The sequence below is a fragment of the Pan paniscus genome, chromosome 9 (assembly GCF_029289425.2).
Source record: "Pan paniscus chromosome 9, NHGRI_mPanPan1-v2.0_pri, whole genome shotgun sequence".
NCBI lineage: Eukaryota > Metazoa > Chordata > Mammalia > Primates > Hominidae > Pan > Pan paniscus.
Window position 1 is genome coordinate 4731104 of NC_073258.2, and position 22290 is coordinate 4753393.

At 55.4% G+C, this 22290-nt stretch overlaps 2 protein-coding genes, 1 long non-coding RNA gene and 1 other non-coding gene across 10 annotated transcripts in view; 2 read left to right on the forward strand and 2 right to left on the reverse strand.

Annotated features, from left to right (window-relative positions):
- LOC134731181 (uncharacterized) overlaps positions 1 to 1163 on the reverse strand; it is a 1983-nt gene extending 820 nt beyond the window's left edge. The window contains exon 1 of the long non-coding RNA XR_010113318.1: positions 272 to 1163. This is a non-coding gene — a long non-coding RNA (uncharacterized LOC134731181). The remainder of the gene's footprint in view (positions 1 to 271) is intronic.
- The window catches only part of TSPAN32 (tetraspanin 32), a 16301-nt gene extending 5389 nt beyond the window's left edge, over positions 1 to 10912 (forward strand). Inside the window, exons 4-10 of the mRNA XM_003816059.4 lie at positions 1355 to 1429; positions 6423 to 6524; positions 7237 to 7323; positions 8999 to 9082; positions 9346 to 9437; positions 10114 to 10295; positions 10633 to 10912. Of these exons, the coding sequence (XP_003816107.3) occupies positions 1355 to 1429; positions 6423 to 6524; positions 7237 to 7323; positions 8999 to 9082; positions 9346 to 9437; positions 10114 to 10295; positions 10633 to 10694 (684 nt within the window). The 3' untranslated portion in view covers positions 10695 to 10912. The remainder of the gene's footprint in view (positions 1 to 1354; positions 1430 to 6422; positions 6525 to 7236; positions 7324 to 8998; positions 9083 to 9345; positions 9438 to 10113; positions 10296 to 10632) is intronic.
- LOC129393337 (lysine-specific demethylase 6B-like) overlaps positions 1344 to 22290 on the reverse strand; it is a 42355-nt gene continuing 21408 nt past the window's right edge. For 3 of the 7 annotated variants that reach the window (XR_008620135.2, XR_010113309.1, XR_010113310.1), the window contains exon 3: positions 10900 to 22212. Coding sequence is in view for 3 of the 7 variants with exons in the window: in XM_055093966.2 (XP_054949941.2) it covers positions 1691 to 2596 (906 nt within the window). In the remaining 4 variants the exon portion in view is untranslated. Of the gene's footprint in view, positions 6573 to 7141; positions 7481 to 10723; positions 10843 to 10899; positions 22213 to 22290 lie in introns of those variants that run through there. The other 4 variants (XR_010113311.1, XM_055093966.2, XM_063608047.1 and 1 more) reach the window with 4 other exon arrangements.
- LOC112441215 (U6 spliceosomal RNA) lies at positions 14478 to 14587 on the forward strand. The gene has a single exon (XR_003029163.4). It is a non-coding gene; the product is annotated as a U6 spliceosomal RNA (small nuclear RNA).

The following is a 22290-nucleotide window of genomic DNA, read 5'->3' on the forward strand; positions in this document are numbered from 1 at the left end:
CAGCTCTTTCCATGCCCCTCTGGCCCAGCTTCCCCTGGCATGCCAGCATTGTCGCTGCCCACCTGCCAGCATGTGTGGGTCTCCATCTATTCCACGGGCACCCATGCTCCTGGCATCACCCTGAATGGGGTCCCAGGGTTTGAAGGGCCCAGACCCAACCTGCTCCAGCCTGTGGACCACCCAGGTGGGCAAAGTGCTGCCTGAGGGGGCTGGCGTTTCACCAGGGCCTCAGGACTCCTGGGGGAGCTGCCTGGTCGGTGGCTAGACTCACCGTCAGGTACTCCAGGTCCTCAGGGCACCAGCATGAAGGCAAAGGCGGCTGCCCAGACCCTGAGTGGGAGGACATCCCCAGGGTTCTTAGCCTGGGTGACCTCTGCCACCATCCATAAAACTGTATCGGGGGCATCTGTATGCTCTCAGAGGAGGGGTCTCTCGTGTTCCTCAGCTTCCGCAAGGGGGCTCTCAAAAGCCTGGAAGCCTTGACCGAGAGAACAACGGGCAAGTGCCGGGGGCTGGTGAGCAGACATTTCCACCAGAGAACGCCCCACTCCACGACTAGGGGCACGGGCATCAGTGAGAGAGAGGGGACAGTGGTTGGCCGGGCCATGGAGACCCAGGCAGAGTATGGAGAGAAAGGGAGGTGAGGGAGGTGGGCTCAACTGCAAAGAGAGAGGCCATAGCATCCTGAGCAGGCACCACACCTGTCCCAAGCCTCACCAGCACTGGGCTAGCCAGTGGCTTGTTTCAGAAAAGAAGGCAAAACAGAAGATCCTACAGCACCGGCCCTGGAGAGGCTCAGGCTCAGGGGAGACTCTGCCCGGCCCTGTCCAGGTCCATGCCCCTCAGGAAGCAGCCCCAGTGGGCAGAGGTCTCCATCTTCTCAGGGGCGCCCTGCCCCTGCTGGGCAGGGGTGCAGTGTTGCCATCAACAGGCCCCTGGGGGCCAAAATGGGAGAACAAGGGATGAATTCCCAAAAAGCGCCGGGGAAGGGGATGGGAAGGTGCTATGGAACCCACGCACCCAGCGCCCATGCTCTCCCCAGGCCAAGTCTCCCTCTCAGGCAGTGGGGAGCGGGACTCAGATCCACATCTCAACCAAGCATCCCGCTGGGGGCCCAGCCTGAGGGCACTGCCCTGCCCAGGCCTGCCAGGCCCCACCAGGCCCCTCAGTGACCGCCCCCACCCCCGCAGTGACCAGCCCCCCGCAATGACCAGCCCCCAACAGTGACCAGCCCCCCATAGTGACCGGCCCCCCACAGTGACTGGCCCCCCCACAGTGACCGCCCCCCCCCAGCAGCGACCAGCCCCCCGCAGTGACCAGCCCTCAACAGTGACCAGCCCCGCTCTGCCCCCAGGGCTTCCTGTGCTTCTCCCTGGCGTTCTGCGCACAGGTGCAGGTGGTGTTCTGGAGACTCCACAGCCCCACCCAGGTGAGCACCAGCTGCCCCTACCCTGCAGTGGAGGGTCCCCCAGTAAGCCAGTGGGCACCTGGGGACTGGGGAGCAGTCCTGGGAGGAGCAGCCCCAGCTTCCGGGCTTGTGCTGACCGGGTGGGGTGGGGGAGACCGCAGCCTGGGTTCCCTTTGCCTGAGGCTTCAGGGAGGCCAAGCGCTGGAGGTGGGTGAGGGCCAGCAGCTCCCTGGTGGGGAGGGACCTATGCTGTACCCATGCCTTCGCCCCAGTCTCATTTTCTTAAAGCCCCTCAGCCCACCCCCTCCTGAGCTGATGCCCCTCGGGTTTGAGGGAGGGAATGAGGAGGAAGAAGAAGGAAAGCCACTGGCTTGGCCTTAGGGGTTGACTAGAAGGAGCAGAGTGTTCCAGAAAATGAGACCTGAGGGCCAGTGCTCCTGATGGAGGCCTGGTGGGACAGACAGTGCCAGTGGGGAAGGGACCTGGAGACCCGCGGACTGGGGTGTCACGGCCTCCACCCCCTTCACGGAACAGCACCCATCCTTCCGTCCTGGATGCTGACCTGCCTGGAGGAGGGTCCGGCCTAGCTGACCGTGGGCAGGGGCCAAGGGCGTCCCCGTGGAAAGGCCAGCAGCTTGGAGAGGAAGGAGGCCTCCCTGGCCCAGCAGAGAATGAGAGCTCGGTAGCAGAGCCAGCCCCACCTTCCCCTTGAGAGCCAGACCTGGTGAGAGCCCCCAGGGCAGCCGGGTGGCACCAGGGACAGCCACGGGCAGGGCCATGGAGTGGGGCAGGAGAGCCTGGCAGGTCACAAGAGGTGATTTCTCGGAGCCCTAGCTGGAGTCCTAGTGGCTTCGTGTATTCAAGTGCCTGGTTGCCCAGGGCCCTCAAACACAGGCTTGGCCATGAGAGATACCGAGGCTGATAGCAGGCAGGTCCTCTGGCTGAGCTCTGCAGGGCGCCTGCTGTGCAGTTTCTTGAGCTGTGCTGGCAGCCTGAGTGTGGTGGTCCCCACCGTGGTTTGCAAATGGGGGGACTCGGGCCCTCTGGGGATGGGGGGAGCTCAAGGTTACCCTGGCAGTGCTGGGGCTGGATGGGGCTGGATGGGGGCTCCAGGCTTCCCACAAAGGCTCTTGGCCCCAAAGCGCCCCGCACCCCAGCATCATTTGGGAGGAACCGCCTGAACCACATGGGAGAAACACCATTTTCTCAGGCCCAGAAGGATCCCAGAGGGGCTGAGCCCCCAGAAGAGGGCTGTGGCTTTGAGGACTGGCACATGAGTCTTACCAGGGTGGTGAGCTGGGCCAGGTCCGTGTTTCGGCCTCACGTTTCCTGTCCACTGAGGGGTGGTCTGGCTCATGTGAGGTCTGGGTCACAGTGTGGGTGGCCAAGGTCAAGACAGCTGCCGGGGTGCCCGGGCTCATCTGGGGCAGCTGCAGCCCATGCCCCATGCTTCTGTGTGTTTATGGCTCTGATCGTGGAGCCACAATTCTGGAGGGGAGGGGGCCATACAGGGGCCACAGGACAGAACGCAGCTGGGGCCTGCTCTCCAGGAAGGGAAGGGGGTGCAAGAAGATAGATGCCCCAGCTGGGCTCACTTATGGCCTGTCCCAGCCCCAGGCAGCATCCCCCACACACATGGTCCTTGTCTGGCCCATGCGCCCAGCTGCCCTTCAGGGTTCAGTTCTCAGGGCCTTGCCTGACCCCAGGCAGGGGACTGGGGCTTCCTCCTGGGCCTCTGGTCCCCATCTGCCCCTCCCAGTGGGTCTTGACTTCCGGCATCATCCATGTCAGGCCTGGTGGCCATGGAGGTGGCCTGGGTGAAGGAGCTCTGAATATGAAGTCAGTGTCCTTGGGCCGCCCTTGGGCAAGCCACTTTACCTTCCTGGGCCTCAGTTTCCTTTTCTGTGAAGGGAGCACCAACATCCAGGGGCTGTGTGGGTGGGAATGGCCAGGTGTGTGCAAAGACTCTTCCTCCTCACCTGCGTGCCTCCTGCCGTGCCCCGTTGCCCAGGCTGGTCCTCCAGGACATGGGACTCGCTCGAAGCTGTCCTGGGTGTGGATGGAGTGGCTTTGGTGCCAGGGCCCGGGCCCTGAGCAGGAGGGGCGGCTGCACATCCCATCTCCTGCCCTCTACCCTCAGGGCCCACCAGAGCCGAATGGGCTTCAACCTTGGGCTCCCTGTCCAACACGGTCCTGCTGGCAGCCTAGACAGTGGCAAAGGCCAAAGGCCCCAAGCTGTTGGCACCAGAAACGTCGAGGTGAGAGCCGGGGGCCCAGAGCCCAGCCCGGCCCATTCACCCATTCCCCCTGTCCCTCCCCACAGGGCCGCTGAGGTGTCCTGAACACAGGGTCAGGGTGACTCATGTGGTGCCCCTGCGGATGGGAAGGCAGAGGACAGAGGAGGGAAGGGACCAGCCACATGCCCTTGGTGGTGCCCTGTGGCCACAGACCCTGGCCCAGCGCTGAGAGTGGGGTGCCCCTCCACCTCCCCAACCCTTGCCCCAGGGAGTCCTGGCTGCCACTTCCCTGGGATGCTCATGCGGGCAGGAGGCGTGGACCGGGCTTCAGGGATGAATGTGGAGCTTGAGGGCTATTAATTACGTTCTCCTCGAGGCCTGCGAGCCACTTTGCCGCAACCCTCCCCCTGTCCCCGGACGAGTCTGCATCGGGAGTAATTCATGCTGGAATTAAGTACAGCAGTGTGGGGTGCAGCCTCGTCCTCACAGTCTGCCCCACCCTGGAGCCACTACCCTCCCTGGATCCTCCAGCCGCCGAGTGGGCTCAGGCCAGAGCCAGCTCTGTACCTGTGGGGCTGGTCCACAGGCTTCCTGCAGCTCCTGGTCCCCACCTGCCGTTCAGGACCTGTCCGTACCTTCCTGAGCACTTTCAGCAGACACAGGATGGGGTCGCCAAGCCCAGGCAGACACCAGGGAAGATCTGGTCATGGGGAAAAGCCCCAGCGGGGACCCCTGGCCCTCAGGCCTCAGTCTGGGCAGGGGTTGGAGAAACATATGGTAGGACGGGTGGGTCCAGCAGCCGGGAATTCTGTGCTGGCCCTGCTGCTCCAGGTCTTTGTTCTGAAGCAACCCCCAGGCACCGGAAGACGGAGCTTAGTGCGTTGGTACCTGTCAGGCAGCACCTTCCCCCAGGTGTCCTGAGAAACACAGGCCCCAGGCTCCTTCAGAGCCCCCAGAGCCTGGAATGGAGACAGATGGTGAAGCATCACCTAGGAGCTCAGGCCCCGTGGAGAGCAGCCGGCCCGGCCTCCAGGGCCCTCCAGGGCCAGACAACCGGCTTTGGGGTAGGAGGCCTACCTCGCTGAGCTCTGCTTCCCCAGTCGTGGGGAGAGCTGCTTGGCAGAGCCAGGCAGGGCAGGAAGAGCCAGGCAGGGCAGGCAGGGCAGGCAGAGCCAGGCAGGGCAGGCAGGGCAGGCAGGGCAGGCAGAGCAGGCCCCTCAGCCACTAGCAGGAGTTGTCACTCTCGCCCATGCTGTGGTAATAATGACACCTTGCTCACAGCCTCAGAAGCACCTTTGTCCTCCTTGGGCCATGGCAGGCGCCTGACAATGGGAACAGTCATTGGAGTTGGGAGGGAAGCAGGAGGGGAGGTCCGAGCCAACCCCGGGCCCACTCCACTGGGCCTCCAGTCCTCACCAGGACCTCCACCCACGAGGACACAATGGCCAGGCCAGACTCCACCCCCATTTCACACTCACAGACGCTGAGGCTGAACAAGGCCCCCGCCCAGGCTGACAATGGTGTGGCCAGCTTGGTGCCTGCCTGCCCCTGGGCACTGCGGGGAGGACAAGGCTGGCTGAGTCGGGGATGACTCACGGAGAGTGGTCTGACTTTTATTAGCATCAATGGGAGGGATGCATTAGGGTCAGGAGCCAAGTTTGGCCTGGAAAGTCCATCTGACTCCTGTTGGGGCCTCCAGGCTTGGGCAGGGCTGACCGAGAGCCTCCACTGCCCACTGCCCGCCCAGTTGGCCGCTGTCAGGGCCTGCCACGGGCGCTGGGCCCCAGTGCAATGAGGACCGCCGTAAGTCACGCTTCCTTTCTGGAGGGCGGGTGTGAGTGGCTAGAGCGGGCCTGGGGCTTCCATCCTCCCCCAGCCCTTTGGGGCAGCTGCTGAGCACCCCCTTCATGTGTCTTGACTGTCAGCATGGCATTTGGGGGAGAACTGAGGGCCTCTGAGGCAGGAAGGAGACATCAGAGGGCAGGGACCTCAAAGAGGGCCTCGCCCTGTGCCAGGAGACCAGCGACTCCTGGAGCAGTCACAGAAGCCTTCCTGTAGGAGGCGAGATTCCAGTTTGTCTTTGAAGGAGTAACTTGGCAGGGGAGAGCATCTTGCTTAGGAGGGTGGAGACATGAGGTCCAGGTGTTGGTGGGGTGTGGAGCGCAGGCAGCACATCCAGCCAGGCCCCGTCACCTTCCACCTTCTCCACCCCCTGCCCCACAGTGGCCTCGTCCACCCAGATCCGGCCTCAGGTGCCCAAGGCTTCTCTGGTCAAAAGCCTTACCCAGAGCCCAGCTGCCCGGGCTTCCAGAAGGCAGCTGGGTGATTCTTGGGAAAGACCTAGAATCCCCAAGCTTTTTGGGAGCTGAGGTCCTGGCACAGGGTCTCTCAAGCCTTTCCCACCAGGCCCAGCCCCCTCCCCCATTTCCAGGTCAACAGTAGCGTGATGGAAACTTCCGTGGGCCAACCTTGTAAGACCACAGCGGAGGCGGACGCAGAGCTTGGCCTCTGCTTTATCCTGCAGGACCCTCTGGGGGCAGGAGGGCCACTCTGACAGCCATTGTGTGAAGGCCCCATCGTTGATGTTGGGAAGCACTGTGACTGGCTGCCCAGGGACCCAGGTTCCCCTTTGGGGAGATCCACCTGCTACGAGGAGGGCGGTGCTAGGACATCACTCAGCACTAAGGGCCCACTAGCCTTTGGGATGTCGTGGGGAGGGGGCTGTGCCCCTGGATCTCCCACCAGGGCCAGGACCTCCCTGTGGTCTCTCGGTGCAGGTGGAGGACGCCATGCTGGACACCTACGACCTGGTATATGAGCAGGCGATGAAAGGCACGTCCCACGTCCGGCGGCAGGAGCTGGCGGCCATCCAGGACGTGGTGAGTGTGGGGATGGCTGGGTGGCAGGGCGGTCAGCTTCTGCTTGGACTGCAGTTCAGAGAACAGGTGCAGGGTGGCCAGTGAGAGGTCTGGCCAGGCACCGAGGGGGTTCCAGGACACAGGCCAGAGTTGCCCCTCAGGGCTGGGGGCAAAAAGCTCCCACCCTCTGTCTGCCCAGGACAAGGCCGCCTACCAGATTCTCGAGGCCCAGTGCAAAACGAGAGGGCAGGGCCCTGTATTCAGAAACACTGAAGGATTTCAAGAGCATTAAAGCAAATACGGGGCCAAACATAGTGGCTCACACCTGTAATCCCAGCACTTTGGGAGGAGGTTGAGGCAGGTGAATTGCTTGAGCCCAGGAGTTCGAGACCAGCCTGAGCAACATAGGAAGACCTTGTCTCTACTTTAAAAAAAAAAAAAAAGCACGCACAGCGCACAGGCCCTGTGAGCAGGGCGGGGAAGCTGCCTGGCTCCAGCAGGTGTTCTGTCACCAGCAGGCAGGCAGCGCGGCTTGAGAGAGCTCCCCTTACCAGGGCCCGGCTGCGCAATGGCTGGAGCCCCCAGCAGAAGCAGCTGCAATACCCGTAGCCCCAGCCCTGGCCTGCAGGGAACCCCACCTGGATCCTTGTGGTGCCTCAGTTTCCCCATATGCGCTGCCCGCCTCCTGGGGTCTCGGGAGCACATCACCACTCCCTCCCTTCTGTTCCTGTAGTTTCTGTGCTGTGGGAAGAGGTCTCCTTTCAGCCGTCTGGGGAGCACAGAGGCTGACCTGTGTCAGGGAGAGGAGGCGGCGAGAGAGGTGAGGGGGGGACCTGGATGCTGGCCAGACAAGACCCTCGGGGGCTGGACACCCTGGGGCCCAACCCCAAGACCCAGGGCCATCCTCCCACCCCACCCCTTGGCCTCCCCAGACCCTTGGGAACTGCCGCTGAAGGGCTCAGGGAAGGTTCTGATGTGATCGGAGGCTAGTTAGGGTTCATGGTACGCCAAGCCCATCGGGTGGCCAGGCTGGGCTCAAGACATAAACACAGGCCCCTTTGCCCAGCTGGACGCAGGCCCCATGCGCCATTCACTCCTTCAAGCCAGTTCCAGCCTGGGGACTTCCCAAGGCCAGCTGAGTCCACAGAAGCCTCTTGGAGTGCACCCATGAGGGCTCTGTGCCAAGGGCTGCAGGGCTGGTATGGTGGGCTCTGTCTAGGGGGAAGGGTGCAGGCGTCCTGGGGGGCATCAGAAGGAGTTGAAGGGCACTCAGAGGAGAAGAAGCGAGGCTGGAGTGTCCGCGTAGGCCAGGGTGTGGCCAGGGCTTCAGCAACAACAGAGCAGGGCCCGAGGCCAGGAAGCCTTTCCTCCCCAGGGCCCTGGGAGAGACTGGGCCCTCCCCTCTTTCTCCTGGTGCCCGGCAGCCCTCCCCCAGCCCACCCTGCCCCCTCCCTGCTCCCCTCCCCGCTCCCCTCCCCTACTGTCCTGGAAACAAACCCACCCTATCTCACAGTGGGAGGCACCTGGCGACCCTCCAAGAAACAGAGGGGAGGAGAGCAAATGGCTGGAGGCCTGATGAGGGGTGGAGCCACAGCCCAGGCTCCGAGGGCAGAAGGGCTGGCGCTGAGGACGGTGCTGGGGAGGGACCAGCGGCATCGGGGGCAGGGCTAACAGTCAGGACCCCTGTGCCACCCAAGGAGAGACCCCAGGTCCCCCGACTGAAAAGCAGGAGCGAGGTCCTGCCTCGAGCACCCTTGGGATGGCAGGGCCATGGGCCTGACTGCAAAGCCTCCTGGGGAGCCAGAAGAGCCAGCACAGGCGGCAGGCACGGAGCCACCCAGATGGGCCGGCATGGGCGGGAGGGAGGCAGACCTGCCTGCGGGGGACAGGAGGGTGAGCCCTGAGACCCTGCGGAGGCCTCCACAGGCCGCCCCAGTTGCCACCATCTCCAGGGTTCAGAGACAGGCCTGCCACCTCCCTTTTCTGAAAAGATGCCTCTGGGTGCCATGCCCTGGGGTGGCACTGGAAGCCCGGGATGGAACCAGGAACCTGGGACTGTGCGGGGACCCCCCTCACACCCCTCCACCAGCTGGCTTCCTGCCCTCCCTATTAGCCATCGCCCTCTGGTCACCAAGGTGCTGTGCCCGGCCCTGGGCTGGATGCTGGGAACCCAGAGTGAATTAGAAGTGGCCCGGCCCAGGGGAGCCAACGTGTGGCCCAACATGGATGCTCAGGACAGCTGGGACACGGCACCGGCTGGGCCCAGGGCAGTGCCAGAGTGCCCACAGAGGCCAGCCCTGTCCCACTGGGCTTCACCTGCTTGTGCTGCCTTTCCCTAGAGCCCTGGGGGCTTCCTAGGAATGTGCCGCACCCGCCGCCCTGCTGCCCTGGCATTGGCCTAGGTGGGCGCTGCAGCTCCATGGCCCCACAGAGGCCTCTTGTCCAGGCAGGGAGGGCCGCTCAGGGTGGGTACCATGCCTGCTGCCCTCTCACAGGACTGCCTTCAGGGCATCCGGAGCTTCCTGAGGACACACCAGCAGGTCGCCTCCAGCCTGACCAGCATCGGCCTGGCCCTCACGGTACCCTGTCGCCTCCCTCACTGCCCCTTCCCACCTCCTGCCCCTCAGCCTGCCCAGCCCCCGACTCAGATGGAAGGGTAACCCGGGACAGGATCTCTGGTCTTGAGCCTCACTGGCTGCCAACCTCATGGAGCTGCTCTGGTGTGACAGTGCCTGCCTCCTACAGCTGGGCCGCCCCCTTACACTGCGGAGTCCTGATGCTTCCTGGGGAGGGGTGCCCGCACCCTGGAGCAGTGGGGCAGCCGTGGGTGTCTCCCTCCCAGGTGTCCGCCTTGCTCCTCAGCTCCTTCCTGTGGTTTGCCATCCGCTGTGGCTGCAGCTTGGACCGCAAGGGCAAATACACCCTGACCCCACGGTAGGGCCCCCTGCCTGCCCCCACACCCTCTGGAAGGGTCCTCCAGCTCTGCTCGAGAGGCGTCTGCTCTGCCAGCTGCTAGGAGGGAGCCCCGGGACCAAGCCCCAGGCTGACACTGTAGAGGAAACGCTTTGGGGGTGGCTGAGCACCAGGGTGGGGTGGGAGACCTGGAGAGTTTCCAGACCCAGTGCACCGCACCCCATGGCCCACATGGGGACCCCCCTTTGCTTACTCCCAGGCCTTGCCAAGACCTGGAGATGGATGCTTCTGGGCCTCCAGGTTACAGCCCCAGGCCAGGATCTCTGTGCTTGAATACCCCAGAGCTCCTCATGCTTAGGGGGCAGGGAGGGTCCAACCCGCAGCCAGGCAGCTCTTCCTGCCCCCACGGAGCCTGGCCCGTCTCTGCCTGCCATGCCCATTAACCCACCCACTTGCTCTTCCTGGCCATCCAAGCCCCCATCCCTGGGTCCTCTGCATTCTACAATAGCCTCACAGTCCCCTCTAGAACATTCCGCAACAGCCTCACAGTCCCCCTAGAACATTCCACAGCAGCTCCATAATCCCCTCCAGAACATTCTGCAACAGCCCCATGATCCCCTCCAGAACATTCCACAGTAGCCCCACAGGTCCCCTGTAGAACATTCCACCACAGCCCCATGATCCCCTTGCTCCTCAGAGCATGTGGCCGCCAGCCCCAGGAGCCTAGCCTCTTGAGATGCTCCCAGGGTGGACCCGCACATTGTCTCCACTCCGAAGCAGATGCTATTGGTCCAAGAGGATGCTTGGGTAGTCTTCGGTGGCTGCAGGAGAGCGATGCTGCGCCTCTGCCCCTCTCCTGCCACCCGCCTGCCCACAGAGGTGAAGACGCCCCTGCTGTCAGCCCTCATGGGATCCCTGAGGGGAGGGTCCGAGCTGTGAGGAGGGAAGGGAGTGAAGGCCCAGCCAGAGAGCCAGGCTCCATTGGGAACAGATGCAAGGGTAAGGGGTAGCTCACCAAATCCCTCCATGGGAACGGGCTGGGTGCAAGCACAAATGAAGCCACACTGGAGGCAGCAGCCCAGGGCAGACTGCAAGACACTGGTGGCCCACGGCCTGGAGGGCTCCACCCAGACACAAGCTGCACTGGTTTTCTATGCTGCGTAAGAAGCAGCACGGATGTAAGGACTGCAAGCAGTGCCCATTTATGATCTCGCAGCTCTCCAGGGCAGAAGTGGCGGTAGGCTCAGCGGGTGCCCTGAGCGGGGTCTCTCAGACTGACGTCAGGCCTTGGTGGGCTGCACTCTCACCTGGAGGCTCCGGGGAAGCATCTGCCTCCAGGACCATTCAGGCTGTTGACAAGTCAACTGCTCATGGCTGTAGGACTGAGGTTCCCACGTCCTTGTCCCTGGTCCTGTGGTCCCTCCACCTTCAAACCAGCAATGGTGCATTGAGCAAATTGTGGTCAAATATACATCACATCAAATTTACCATCTTAACCATTTGTTAAGTGTATGGTTTGTGGCATTAAATACATTCACATTGTTGTGCAACCATCACCACCCTCTATCTCCAGAACTTTCCATCTTCTCAAGCTGAATCTCTGTCCCCAGTAAACACCAACTCCCATTCTCTGCCCCGGTCCCTGGCACCCACCATCCACTTTTCGTCTCTATGGATTCAGCTGCTCCAGGAACCTCATATGGGTGGGGTCACACAGGATTCGTCCTTTTGTGTCTGGTTTATTTCACTTACTGTTATGTCCATAAGGTCCATCCGTGTTGTAGCCTGTGTCAGAATTCTTGAAAGAGAAATCTTATCAGCTTTCCCATCATCTCACAGCCACATGGTCCGGGATTAAGGCAGGACATTTAGTGGGAAACGCGGAGCATTTTAGATATTCTGCCGGCCACACCCACTCTTACTGGACGTTCAGACCACGTTGATGACGAATGAGCCCTAATGGTCCCTAAATGTTTGCACAATTTGCTCAAAATTCTAAGTCCTGGGTGGAACGCCAAGTTGGCCCAGCCTAGGCCAAGGCCCTAATGAAGCTGACAAAAGAGAAGGAATGTCAAGGCCCTTTTAACTTCCATAGAGGGTGTGTGGCCCCATCTCCCACCAATAATCCTGTAATCCCAACGCTTCGGGAGGCCGAGGCAGGAGACTGCTTGAAGCCAGGAGTTTGAGACCAGCCTGGGCAACATGGCAAGATCTTGTTTCCAGAACAACAACAAAAAGAAAACATTAGGCAGGCATGGTGGCACACACCTGTGGTCCCAGCTACTCAGGGGGCTGAGGTGGGAGGATCTGTTGAGCCCAGGATGTCGAGGCTGCAGTGAGCCATGATCACAGTACCGCACTCCAGCCTGGGTGACAGAGTGAGACCCTGTCTCAAAATATAAACAAATAGGCGAGGGGCAGTGGCTCACGCCTGTAATCCTAGCACTCTGGGAGGCCGAGGCAGGCAGATCTCTTGAGGTCAGGAGTTCAAAGCCAGCCTGGCCAACATAGTGAAACCCCATCTCTACTAAAAATACAAAAAAAATTAGCCAGGTGTGGTGGCGGGCGTCTGTAATCCCAGCTACTGAGCAGGCTGAGGCGGGAGAATCGCTTGAACTTAGGAGGCAGAGGTTGCAGTGAGCCGAGATCGCACCATTGCACCCCAGCCTGGGCAACAAGAGCAAAACTCCATCTCAAAAAATAAATAAATAATAAAAATAAATAAAGTACAAAAAAATTAGCTGGGCATGGTGGTGGGTGCCTGTAATTCCAGCTACTCAGGAGGCTGAGGCAGAAGAATCACTTGAAGCCAGGAGGTGGAGGGTGCAGTGAGCCAAGATTGCGCCACTGCACTCCGGCCTGGGTGACAGAGCAAGACTCCATCTCAAAAAAAAAAAAAATTAATATATATATATGTGTGTGTGTGTGTGTGTGTGTGTGTGTATACATATATACACATATATGACTAACTAAATAAATAAATGCTAATAAATAAAATAAATAAATTAAAATAAATCTCCAAACTAGAAGAGTAAGGACTAACAGGGCCAAGAGGTAAACTTTTGTGAATGTTCCAACCATAAGCGCTGCCCTCACTCTCACCCCTAGGCCCCCGGCCTGTGGATTCTGGTTTAGGGGAACGGCACCATTCACCAGGGTCCAGGGTCATATGCTGTAGGACCTCTCTGCAGTCTTGTGGTGGCATCTTCCAGCTGAGCTCCTAAATAATCCTGAGTGGTCCTGAGAAGCCAGATCACCATCCCACAGGGGCGGGTCCTGTGGAGGGACAGGGTACATGGAACCCTAGTGAATCCCATGGGGTCTCCCCACTGCCCTGTCCTTCGGCTGTAAAGGCGATGCCTTGGCTAGAAACAGCAGTATGTGCAGGAGCAGGCAGTAGGCTGGGAAGGAAAGCGCCAGTGCCGGAGGAAGCAGTGCTAGTGGAGGGGAGTGGGTCCAGATCAAGAAGGGTTAAGTGCAGTCATCTTTCCCATCATCTCATAGTTGCACGGTCCAGGGATGAAGACAGGACAGTTAGCAAGGAGAGGGGAACAGGATCATTTAAGACCACAGCTGGAAGATGTCCCTGAATGTTTGCACAATTTGTTGAAGGTTCTAAGTCCCGGGTCGAACACCAAGTTGGCCCAGCCTAGGCTGAGGCCCTAATGTAGCTTGGCTAACAAGAGAGAAGGAATGTTGGGGCCCTTCTAACCTCCAGAGGGGGGTGTGGCCCCCAATGAAGTGGAAATAGTGCCAGCGGGGGAGCATCAAGGAGCAGGGCCATATCCTGTAGGACTTCACTGCAGTCTTGCGGTGGCATCTCCCAGCTGTGCTCCTAAATGATCCTGTCCCCTCCGCACTAAATGTCCTCCCTTCGTCCCTGGGAAAAGCCAGACCCTCTCCATGAAGGAAGGTGTCCAAAGCCAGTCAGCCCGTGGCCAGGTGACCGATCGGTCTCCCATGAGATGTGGTGCCCTTCTGCGGGGCGGGACGGCACACTGCTGACCTTGATTGGGCATCGGCTGCATTGCAGGGGTGTCTGGAAGAGCTTGGTGGGCTGAGTCCCTGTGGCTGGGCCACGGCGGCTCCCCTCCCCTCCATGTCTGCCTCAGGGCACCACCAGCTTCCTTGGGGCAGAGGCTGCCTGTCTGCCACGGGTTCCAAGAACCTTATTAGAATACAGTACCCCATGTGCTTGACAGTATGCCCAGCCTGTCCAGCTGCAGGACTCAGCAGACAAACAACACCCAGGTCAGACTACACCTGATGCCCATGGACAGGGCTCAGTCTCCACCCAGGCCCAGGGGAAGCCAAGCGCTATATCTCCAAGTGAGAAGAGGTCCTGGCCACAGAGGGCAAACTCTGCTCTCCTCGACGGGCACTGTGGCCTCCACCATGGCTTGGCTCAGGCTCCGAGGGCGCCTTGGTCAGCCAAGACCCCAAGAGGACCCTTAGGTCCCTGGGTCACAACTGAGTGGCTCAGTCCACACAGGAACAAGACCACATGGGCATCGTCACTGGCTGTGCCTCCTGCAGAAAGCAGGCCACCCCCTGGCGTGCCTGGACACAGGGGAAGCACACACCCAAATGCAGGCTGTGTTTCCTCCAAAGAGTGCTGCGCACGGATGACTCAGGGTGCAGGACTGGTCCTTCACCACCACGGAGTAGGCATGCCCGGCTTCGTTGGACCCCAGAGAGAGCTTCAGGAGAAAGCAGGAGTCTCTGCTTTTACAGGGTTTCCTTCTCACCCTGCCACGCATGGTTTTTGTTAAAGCAACCTACAACTTCCTCCCCTCCAGGTCATATCAGCCCAATGTCCTGTGGGCTGGGGAGACGGTCACGGTCCACATGGGCTAAATTGTGGCTGAGAGCTAGGGTATTCATGTAATCCCAAGGCAGGTCCACGCTGCTGTCCCTCCCAGGTGAGAGCAAACCACCTTTATGGTTTTCTACATGTTGGGATAGACTGAAAAACAACAACAAAACAGGTGTTTGCTGGCGAAATAGCTGCTTGCCAGTACAAATGCCTGTGCTGATTTGTTCCAGTTAAGAAGAAAACTGGTGCTTGCTTCAGCAGCACATACACTAAAATTGGAACCATACAGAGAAGATTAGCACGGTCCTCCCTGCACAACGATGGCATGCAAATTCTTGATGCATTCCATATTTTTGGAACATACCTCAAAATAATAAGAGCCATATATGACAAACCCACAACCAATATCATACTGAATGGGCAAAAGCTGGAAGCGTTCCCCTTGAAAACCAGTGCAAGACAAGGATGTCCTCTCTCACCACTCCTATTTAACATAGTAGTGGGAAGTTCTGGCCAGGGCAATCAGACAAGGGAAAGAAATAAAAAGTATTCAAATAGGAAGAGAGGAAGTCAAACTATCTTTATTTACAGATAACATGATCCTATATCTAGAAAACCCCATCATCTCAGCCCAAAAGCTTCTTAAGCTGATAAGCAACATCAGCAAAGTCTCAGGATACAAAATCAATGTGCAAAAATCGCTACCATTCCTGTACACCAACAACAGGCAAGCCAAATGAACTCTCATTCACAATTGCCACAAAAAGAATAAAATACTTAGGAATACAGCTAAGAAGGGATGTGAAGGACCTCTTTAAGGAGAACTACAAATCACTGCTCAAAGAAATCAGAGATAACACAAACAAATGGAAAAACATTCCATGCTCATGGATAGGAAGAATCAATATCATGAAAATGGCCTTACAGCCCAAAGCAATTTATGGATTCAATGCTATTCCCATTAAACTACCATTGACATTCTTCAAAGAATTAGAAAAACTATTTTAAAATTCATATGGAATCAAAAAAGAGCCTGAATAGCCAAGGCAATCCTAAGCAAAAAGAACAATGCTAGAGGCATCATGCTACCCAACTTCAAACTATACTAGAGGAATACAATAACCAAAACAGCATGGCACTGGTACAAGAACAGATACATAGACCGATGGAACAGAATAAAGAACACAGAAATAAAACTGCACACCTGCAACCATCTGATCTTTGACAAACCTGACAAAAATAAGCAATGGGGAAAGGATTCCCTATTTAATAAATGGAGCTGGGAGAACTGGCTAGCCATATGCAGAAAATGGAAACTGGACCCCTTCCTTACACCATATATAAAAAATCAACTCAAGGTGGATTAAAAACGTAAATGTAAAACCCAAAACTTTAAAAACCCTAGACAAAAACCTAGGCAATACCATTCAAGACACAGGCATGGGCAAAGATTTCATAACAAAGATGCCAAAAGCAATTGCAACAAAAGCAAAAATTGACAAATGGGATCTAATTAAACTAAAGAGCTTCTGCACAGCAAAAGAAACTATAAACAGAGTAAACACACAACCTAAGGAATGGGAGAAAATTTTTGCAACCTATGCATCTGACAAAGGTCTAATATCCAGTGTCTATAAGGAACATAAACAAATGTACAAGAAAACAAAAACAAACAAACAAACCCATTAAAAAAGTGGGCAAAGGACACGAGCAGATACTTCTCACAAGATGACATACACGTGGCCAACATTTGAAAAAAAGCTCAACATCACTGACCATTAGCAAAATGCAAATGGAAACCACAATGAAATACTATCCCACACCAGTCAGAATGGCCATTATTAAAAAGTCAAAAAATAACAGATGCTGGCGAGGCTGTGGAGAAAAAGGAATGCTTTTACACTACTGGCAGGAGTGTAAATTACTTCAACCATTGTGGAAGACAGTGCGATAATTCCTCAAAAACCTAGAGGCAGAAATATCATTCTACCCAGCAATCCCATTGCTAGTTATATACCCAAAGGAATATAAATTGTTCTGCCATAAAGACACATGCATGCGTATGTTCACTTCAGCACAATTCACAATAGCCAAGACATGGAATCAACCCAACTGCTCATCAATGATAGACTGGATAAAGAAAATGTGGTACATATACACCATGCAGTACTACGCAGCCATAAAAAGAAACGAGTTCATGTCCTTTGCAGGGACATGGATGGAGCTGGAGGCCATTATCTTCAGCAAACTGACACAGGAACAGAAAACCAAATACCGCACGTTCTCACTTATAAGTGGGAGCTAGATGATGAGAACACAAGGACACATGGGGGGAAACAACACACAGTGGGACCTGTTGTTGGGTTGGGGGTGGGAGGAGGGAGAGCATCAGGAAGCATAGCTAATGGATGCTGGGCTGAATACCTGGGCGATGGAATGATCTGTGCAGCAAACCGCCATGGCACATGTTTACCTATGTAACAAACCTGCACATCCTGCACATGTACCCCTGAACTTGAAAGCTGGAATTTTTTTTTTTTTTTTTTTTTTTTTTACTTTTTAAACTCTTTTGTTAAAAACTAAGACACAAACACACATAGCCTCGGCCTGCACAGGGTCAGAATCATCAGTTTCACTGTCTTTCACTGTCACATCTTGACCAGTTTTGTGACTGGAAGGTCTTCATGGGCAGTGACATGCATGCAGCTGTCATCTCCTGTGATAGCAATGCCTTCTTCTGGATACCTCCTGAAGAAACTGCCTGAGGTTGTTTTACATTTAACTTGTTTTATATATAAGTAGAAGGAGTACACTCTAAATAAAAAGTATAGTAAATACATAAACGAGTAACATAGTTGTTTGTTATCATTGTCAAGTACTGTGTGCTGTGCATAAATATATGTGCCAGATTTTTATATGACTGGTAGCACGCCAGGTTTACTTACACCAGCATCGCCACAAAACACAGGAGTAATTGATACGGTTTGGCTGTTTCCCCACCGACATCTCATCTTGAATTGTAATTCCCATAATCCCGATGTGTTCTGAAAGGGACCCAGTGGGAGGTAATTGAATCATGGAGGTGGTTACCCCCATGCTGTTCTCGTGATAGTGAGTGAGTTCTCACAAGATCTGATGGTTTTATAAGGAGTTTTTCCCCCTTTCATTTGGCACTTCTCCTTGCTGCTGCCATGCGAAGAAAGACCTGTTTGCTCCTCCTTCCACCATGATTGTAAGTTTCCTGAGGCCTCCCCAGCCATGCTTAACTGTGAGTCAATTAAACCTCTATCTATCCTTTATAAATTACCCAAGTTCGGGTATGTCTTTATTAGCAATGTGAGGATGGACTAATACAAAATGTATTGTGCTACAGCATCATTAGGTGATAGGAATTTTTCAGCTCCACTATAATCTTATGGGACCACTATCACACATGTACCCGTTCTTGACAAAAGCATCCTCACGCTGTGCACAACTGTACTCAGCCACCGGCTGAGTCCCCACATTGGTTTCCTGACGTGTGGGGTGAGGGCCCCTATTGTGGGCCAACTGGAAGCCATTAGAGGTGCCTCTACCTAGAAAAATAGTCAAAAGTGATACAATAATAGTCAGTCAAAAGCTGCATTTCCAGGGGAATTTCAGAGGTTAGTGCCACCATCAAATACCTGAAAGATGCAGGGGCAGTGATCCCCACCACAGCCCCATTCCACTCACCTATTTGGCCAGTAGGGAAGACAGGCGGGTCCTGGAGAATGACAAGGGATTGTCCTAAGCTTGACTCCAACTGCAGCTGCTGGGCCAGATTTGGGTCCATTGCTTGAGCAAATTAGCTCATCTCTTGCTACCTGGTGTGCAGTTATTGATCTGGCAAATGTGTCCTTCTCCACCCCTGTCCACAAGGCCCAGCAGAAGCCAGGCCAGCAATGCAGCCTCACTGTCCCACCTCAGGGGCCTCTCGCCTCTCCAGCCTGTGTCAGAGGTAATTCTCAGGGGTCTGGATCACCCTTCCCTTCCCCGGCATGTCACACTGGCCCATTACACTGATGACATTATGCTAACTGGACATAAGACACAAGAAGTAGCAATTATTCTATACTTGTTGGTGTCAGAGGGTGGGAAATAAATCCAACTAAAATTCAGAACCTTCTACCTCGGTGAAATTTTTAGGAGTCTAGTGCTGTGGGGCCTGCTCTAAGGTGATACATAGATTGTTACAACTGAACCCTCCCACGATCAAAAGAGAACGACACCAGGTGAGCCCGTTTGATGTGAGGAAGACAGGTTCTTCCTCATTTAGGTGTCTGACTCTGGCCCATTTACTGAGTGATTTGAAAAGCTGCTAGTTTTGAATGTGGCCCAGCAGCAGGTCCAGGCTCTGTGCAAGCTGTTCTGCCACGTGGGCCAATGACCCAGCAGATCCAGTCTGAGGTGTCAGTGGCAGACAGGGACACTGTGTAGAGCCTTTGCCAAGCCCCAGTAGGTGACTCATAGCTCAGGCCCTTACAGTTTTGGAGCAAGGCCCTGTCATCATCCACAGATAACCACTCTGTTTTGAGAAACAGGTTTTGGACTGTGTATTAGTCTGTTTCACACTGCTATAAAGATATTACCTGAGACTGGGTAATTTATAAAGAAAAGGGGGTTAGTTGACTCACTCTTCTGCATGGCTGGGGAGGCCTCAGGAAACTTACAATCACGGCGGAAGGGAAAGCAGACACATTTTACATGGCGGCCAGTGGGAGAAGAATGAGCAAGACAGGAACTACCAAAACTTATAAAACCATCAGATCTCGTGAGAACTCACTCATTGTCATGAGGACAGCATGGAGGAAACAGCCCCCATGATCCAGTCACCTCCTGCCAGGTCTCTCCCTTAACACCTGGGGATTACAATTCAAGATGAGATTTGGGTGGGGACACAAAGCCTAATCATATCAGCCTGTGTCTAGGTCTTCATAGAAACTAAACACTTGACCAAGGGCCACCAAGTTACCACATGGCCTGAGCTGCCCCTCATGATCTGGGGATTATCTGACCCATGTTGCTATAAAGTTGGGCGTGCACAGCAGCGCTCCATTTGAATGAAAGTGATGTATTGTGATCAGGCTCAAGCAGGTCCTGAAGGCACAAGTAAGTTACGTGAAGAAGTGGCCCAAATGCCTGTGGCCCCCACTCCTGCTCCAGGTGCCTTCTCTCTCCCCACCTGCATCTGTTGCTGCACAGGGAGGTCCCTCTCATCAATTGACATGGGAAGAGAAGACTCAGGCCTTACTTATAGGTGGTCTGCTCGACATGCAGGTGCTATCGGAAAATGGACAGCTGCAGCCCTACAGCCCCTGTGGCAGAGGCAAAGGATGGAAAATTCCATTCCAAACACGAGAAATGGGAAGGAAAGGACTAACTAAGCATGACCAAATCCAAAACCCAACAGGACAAAATTAAATCTTAAAGCTTAAGAATAATTTTCTTTGACTCTTTGTCCCACCTTCTGGACACACTGGGGCAAGGCTCCTGGTGGCCCCACTCCTACGGCTTTGTGTGCCTGTGGCTTTCCCAGGCTGGTGGTGCATGCTGGTGGCTCTACAGGTCTGGAGTGTCCTCTGCTCCCTTGGCACCACTAGGCATTGTCCTATGGGGACTCTCCATGGCCCAAATCTGTAGCAGTTCTCAGCCTGGGCCCCAGGGTCTCTATGACACCCAGTGGAATCCAGGAGAAGGAACTTTTCCTCCACAGCACGTGCACTCCGTGCAGAGCTGGCACCGTGCTGACACCATCGAGGTTTACTGCCTGTGCCTTCTGGGCTGGCAGCCCAAGGAACACCTGTACCCACGTGAGCCTCCATGGGGGTGGGCCAGGAGTGATGCACCAGCTTGCAGGGAGGAACAGAGATTGAGGCAAGGCTGGGCAGCACACCCCGAGGTCTCCTGGAGGCCCTGGGCTCTTCTTTTGAAGCCATTCTGCCCTCAAGACCCCGGCACCCTGAGCCTGTGATGGGCATGACAGTCCGGAAGGTCTCGGAAATGCCTTGGGGGTCATTGTCCCATTGTCTTGATGAGCAGCTTCTGACCTCCTTCTACCCATACTAATCTCCTTATCCAAATTTGCTTGACCACACCCTTGCTATTCTCTCCTGAACATGCTTTCTTATTCTTTTTTTTTTTTTTAATCATACTTTAAGTTTTAGGGTACATGTGCACAATGTGCAGGTTAGTTACATATGTATACATGTGCCATGCTGGTGTGCTGCACCCATTAACTCGTCATTTAACATTAGGTATATCTCCTAATGCTATCCCTCCCCGCTCCCCCCACCCCACAACAGGCCCCAGAGTGTGATGTTCCCCTTGACGTGGGCAGGCTAAGAGTTTTCCAAGTCTTTAAGTTTTGTTTCCTTTCTATTATCAATTCTTTAACTCATTTCTCTTTTCTCGCCTTTTGCTATGAGCAGTCAACAGAAGTCATGCAGTACCCGGAGTGCTTTGCTTAGAGATTTCTTCCAACAAATATTCTAGTTCATCGCTTTTAAATTCTGCCTCCCACAAAGCCCCAGGGCATGGACACAATTCAGCCAAGTTCTTTGCCACTTTGTAAGAGGGACAGCCCTCCCCCAGTTTCTAATAAGATAGTTCTCATGTCTGTCTAAGACCTCACGAGAATGGCTTTGACTGTGTGGATCTCCACCAGCATTCTGATCACGACCACTGAGATCATTGCTACCAGCCCAGAGGCTCTCTCTACAGCCCTGCCCTCCTCGGCCTGCACTGGAGTCACCTTAGCACCAACTCCGTTCGCAGAAATGTGTGCTTTTCCAGCATGCACTTCAAAACGTTTCCAGCCTCTCCCGTGACCCGGTTCCAGCTCTGCTGCCACATTTTCAGGTGTTTGTTACAGCAACAGCCCCGTTTCCTGGTAGCAATGTCTGTCTTAGCCTGTTTGTGCTGCTGTAACAAAACACCATAGAATAGGTCATTTATACATCATAGAAATTGATTGCTCACAGTTCCAGAGGCTGGGAATCCTGCACTGCAGGTGATGTCTCGAGAGGACCTTCTTGCCGCATCCTCACATGGCAGAAAGGGAAAGGGCACACAGGCACCAAGCTCATTCCTCGCCCTTTTATAAAGCACTGATCCCACCCAGGAGGGCGGAGCCCCCACGGCCTTATCGCCTTCCAAAGGCCCCACCTCTTACTACCATTGCGTTGGGGACTTTTCAACATGAATTTTGGAGGGACACAAATATTCAGACCACAGTAAGCCATGACTAATGCACACAGAAAACTGAAGTTTCAGGATGTATTTGCTCTCATTCCTCTCCATCAACTCAATGGCAGCTGTCAGAAGGCTCTCAGACTTGAATGGGCCTTAATCCCATCTTTGTCTTCTGTTGATCGGTCCAACTCAGGCATTTTATTGGGCCTTTGTCTCCCAAAGCTTCTTAAAATCCTAACGCTTGGAGCAGTTGGTTTTTCTGCCCTTGCAGTGCTCTGAATTTCTGGATCCATCTCTCTGTTCACTTTCATCTCTGCTTGTAAGCTGGGCCTTCTTTCTCAAGCTGGTCTCTGTCTCGTGTTACTGGACCTAACACAAAACTCGCAATGTGGTGTTTTTCCACTTCGCCCCTTGTGCTCCTGGCTGAGCCTTCTTGTATTCAGCCTGCCAGGTCACCAGGAGTGATTTTAGCAAGTTTGCTGCTCCAGCTCCACCAAGTCCCCATCACTCGGGCCCCCAGTGCCTGCTCTCTTGGCAGCAGCTGGGTTTGGGGGTTCCGACTGCTACCACAATACAGCCTGGCCTGTCCTGACTAATACAGAAGCAGGCTATGTGAAGGAGGGCGCTGCCATAAGAAGAAACGCAAATTAACACGTATCTACACAGTCTCCGTGGTGCACAACAGTCAGCTTTTCCTGCTTATGTGTCTGGGCTCTGCTTGACTGATCTTGGCTGGGCGCATTCCCATGACAGCAAGTCGTGGCTGGCCTTGGGCACAGGAAAGGGCGAGAGACTGGGGTCACAGATACAATCTAGCATAGGGGGACAATAACTCAATGTTTAAAT